This window comes from Octopus bimaculoides, chromosome 16 (assembly GCF_001194135.2).
Source record: "Octopus bimaculoides isolate UCB-OBI-ISO-001 chromosome 16, ASM119413v2, whole genome shotgun sequence".
NCBI lineage: Eukaryota > Metazoa > Mollusca > Cephalopoda > Octopoda > Octopodidae > Octopus > Octopus bimaculoides.
Window position 1 is genome coordinate 49,526,340 of NC_068996.1, and position 3,760 is coordinate 49,530,099.

At 36.4% G+C, this 3,760-nt stretch overlaps 1 protein-coding gene across 6 annotated transcripts in view; it reads left to right on the forward strand.

Annotated features, from left to right (window-relative positions):
* The window catches only part of LOC106877586 (putative mediator of RNA polymerase II transcription subunit 26), a 243,671-nt gene that overhangs the window by 176,864 nt on the left and 63,047 nt on the right, over positions 1-3,760 (forward strand). Inside the window, exon 1 of one of the 6 annotated variants that reach the window (XM_052973749.1) lies at positions 2,482-2,617. The exons of the other annotated variants lie outside the window; for them this stretch is intronic. Within the exon in view, the coding sequence (XP_052829709.1) occupies positions 2,611-2,617 (7 nt within the window). The 5' untranslated portion in view covers positions 2,482-2,610. Of the gene's footprint in view, positions 1-2,481; positions 2,618-3,760 lie in introns of those variants that run through there. 6 annotated transcript variants of the gene reach the window in all.

Genomic DNA, 3,760 nt, shown 5'->3' on the forward strand with positions numbered 1-3,760 from the left:
ATATATATATATATATATATATATATATAGTAATAATAACAATAATCCTTATTTTAATGCATAGCTACATGTGTTTCCACAAATCACATGCCTCTTAGGATCATAGTCCGTATTCCTGGGTTGTTTCCAGCGTAGTCCATCGTATCCGTGGGTAACAGGTAGATCATCTTCGAGTCATTTCTTCAGGTGATATAGCATTAATGGATGTTTAACTGAGAGTTGTTTATCACAGAATGAACCCCCAAAAAGTGGTTTATCGGTGAGCATCATTAGGTTGTAGCTGGCATAATGGAATTGGAGCTTCATTTTTTTTTTCTTTGCATATTCAAAACGTTTCCCGTTAACAAATTTAAAAGATATATATATATAAATTTAAATAATAATGGTAAAATATTGATATTAATTTGATTAATATCAACTTAAAACCAGTCGCCTAGCATATTGAAAAAATCTGAAGATTCAGAAAATTATATTACATACGTATAAGAGGAATGACCACTAGGTGGACTCCTAATATGCTAAATGTAGACCCTATATGGTCTGATCACTAAGAAAAATTGAGAATAATTCTTCTTAGTGGTCAGACCATATGAGGGTCTACATTTAGCATATTAGGAGTCCACCTAGTGGTCATTCCTCTTATATGTGTATGTATATATATATATATATATATATATAGGCACAGGAGTGACTGTGTGGTAAGTAGTTTGCTTACCAACCACATGGTTCCAGGTTCAGTCCCACTGCGTGGCACCTTGGGCAAGTGTCTTCTACTATAGCCTCGGGCTGACCAAAGCCTTGTGAGTGGATTTGGTAGAGGGAAACTGAAAGAAGCCCATCGTATATATGTATATATATGTATGTATATGTTTGTGTGTCTGTGTTTGTCTCCCAGCATCGCTTGACAACTGATGCTGGTTCAGCAAAAAAGGGGCCGATAGAATAAGTACTAAGCTTACAAAGAATAAGTGTTGGGGTCCATTTGCTTGACTAAAGGCGGTGCTCCAGCATGGCCACAATCAAATGACTGAAACAAGTAAAAGAGTAAGAGTAAAGAGTAATATATATAGATAGATAAAACTTACTTGGAAAAGGATAAGAGAAAGGAAGAGAGAAAATGACAGTAAAAGGATAGAGTAGTGGAAGAAGAGGAGGTAAAAGAATAAGAGAAAGGCAAGGAGAAATGGAAGAAGAGAGAAAGACGAAAGAATAATTGGGAGAAGAGTCGTATCGGAGTTATTAAGATATATATACATATATATATTAGTTTATGTATATATTAATATTATCTCAGTTATTAAAACCTTTCATAATTTAAATACGTTAATAGTTACCAGAGGTAGCTCTTTGTGAAAGAGCTTTCATTTATTTTGAAACATGTGTAGGAATTAAAGGAACTTTTATTGACATGCGTTTTGCTCCATTTATTATTATTATATATATATATAATTAGAAGCAACAGGAGCATTATTAATACCAAACGATAATCATTATGTCTAACATGAAGTGGACGTGTTATTTATTTTGGTAAGGCCTCTTATAAAAGCAAACATATTGGCAGACGAGAATCATCTGGTTTGGGCTCCAGATCTGCCAGATCAACATGATTTTCACCTGCCTTGTCTCCTCAATGGCAGACATCTGGTAGCAGTGTAACAGCTAAATTTCACTGTCAATGATATATATATATAGAATTTCTGTGTCTTTTCAGTCTCTGATGTCACAGAAGGCTCATTAAAAAATTATTATTAACGATAGAAGCAATATTAATAATGAAAGGCAATCTTTATGTCCTACTTAACTTGGATGTTTTGTTAGAATACTGCTTCTGGTACAATTTATTATTTATTAAACTTTATTTTTCCTTGCAAACTTACCAGCTTACTCAATCTATCCAAGTCTCTGTACCACTTATATATCTCCTCCGTATAACTTGACAGTTCACTCCCAACATATCCTCACTCTCTTCTCTCCCTCTCCTCCTCCTCGTCTTTTCCACCTGAAGTCGGCATCTATCTCCTCAGCTGCAAGGGCACCCACTCCTGTCCTTCTATCGTACTCTAACTCCTCATCATTTTCCTGAATACTAACCCGCTTCCTCCTTAGTCTTGCAAGTTATTTGCTGACCTTGCCTCGTGCTGGTACCACATGAAAAAAAGCACCCAGTACACTCTGCAAAATGGTTAACATTAGGAAGGGCATCCATTTGTAAAAACCACACCAAAACAGACAGTAGAACTTGGCACAGTCTTCTTGCTTGCCAGCTTTTGTCTAACCATCCAACCCATGCCAACATGCAAATGATGTGTTAAATGGTGATGGTGATGATAATGATGATGGTGTTTGACATCAGATTTTTAGCAAGTTATGTTTTTATTTTTTTGTTCCTACTTTTCGGCTTTTTTTTGTGTGTGTGTTTTTTTTTCTTTTTTCTACATTTTACTTTACAGTGCTTCACTTCATCTTGGCTAGGGGCGGAATGTAGGTGAAAATATCAGACTCTCCATGGAAATGTCAATAAAGCTGATCACTTGCTGATACAAACTCGTTATATACATACTCGTGAAAAGGTCAATTAAGCTGATTAATTACCAATACTTACTTCTGGTCATGAAAGGTCAAGTTCATACACTTTATTGACTTCTATTTCTGCATGAATGTGTGTGTGTGAAATGGTTTGATCAAGGGATAACACATCGTGTCCATGCTCCTTGTAGACTCTCCAAGAGCCATAAGAGGATGGGCTGTGTTTCCCTTGATCAAGCATAAAGAGTTGATGGCTACAGGAAAAACATGAGCATGGAAGGAATTCCAAAGAGATGATATTCCAGAGAGTTAAGGATTAATTAGGTACAGTGGTTAGTGTGGCAGGCAGGGGTTGTAGAGGGGTGGAAATAAGGATGCCACAAAGAGAAGAAGAGGTGGATCTGAACTGAAACTCAGGTTCAGGTCATCCAGCTTTGTGTGAGGGGAAGGGGCCATTGCAGTAACAATAGAAGAGGCAAAACAAGGGGCCAGATTGAGTTTTGGGCCACAGATATGGGGAGGAGGGGTGCTGACTTCATGAAAATCAGCTAAATAGCATTGTTGTTGTTGTTTTTTATTGTGTAGTCTATAATGTCTGTATGATTAATAGCAGAAATATCTCTCCATCTGCTCCACACCTGTCTACTATTCCTGAGAGGGTCTTGGGGGGGGGGGTAGAGTTCTCAGGCCCCTCCTCTGCAGGGTCCTATCAAAAGCAATCAAAATACTTCTCGATTGGATTCCCAAATGCAACTAACAGAGACTATGGATGTTATCCACCCACTTGGAACCTTGATACACACCTGTGCCTGCACCTATAGCCCATTATTTACTATTTTGCATTTATTCCTAAATGCTTTCATTTAGTAGGAACATACTTTCATTCTTTTGATCGGGGGACCACCTACTTTTGACAAAGATATTTCCATTTTCTATATGGAAACACCGAAACATATTATGGTCAACAATGTTATCATAATGTCTTTAACCTTTTTGATACCAACCCATCTTCAGTTCTATGCTACAAACTTCCTGTTTAAAACTGATCTTAATTAAAATCAGCCATCAAAATTTCATGTTAAATCATTTTCCAAAGATAACTTTAATACTGACACAGTTAATTTACTAAATTTTTCATTATTTTCACAATTAATCAAAATAAAAGTAGTGCTTTTTTCAAGAAAATATGGTAACAAAAGGATTAATGGTTCAGTGGAATGAACCAGAAACCACA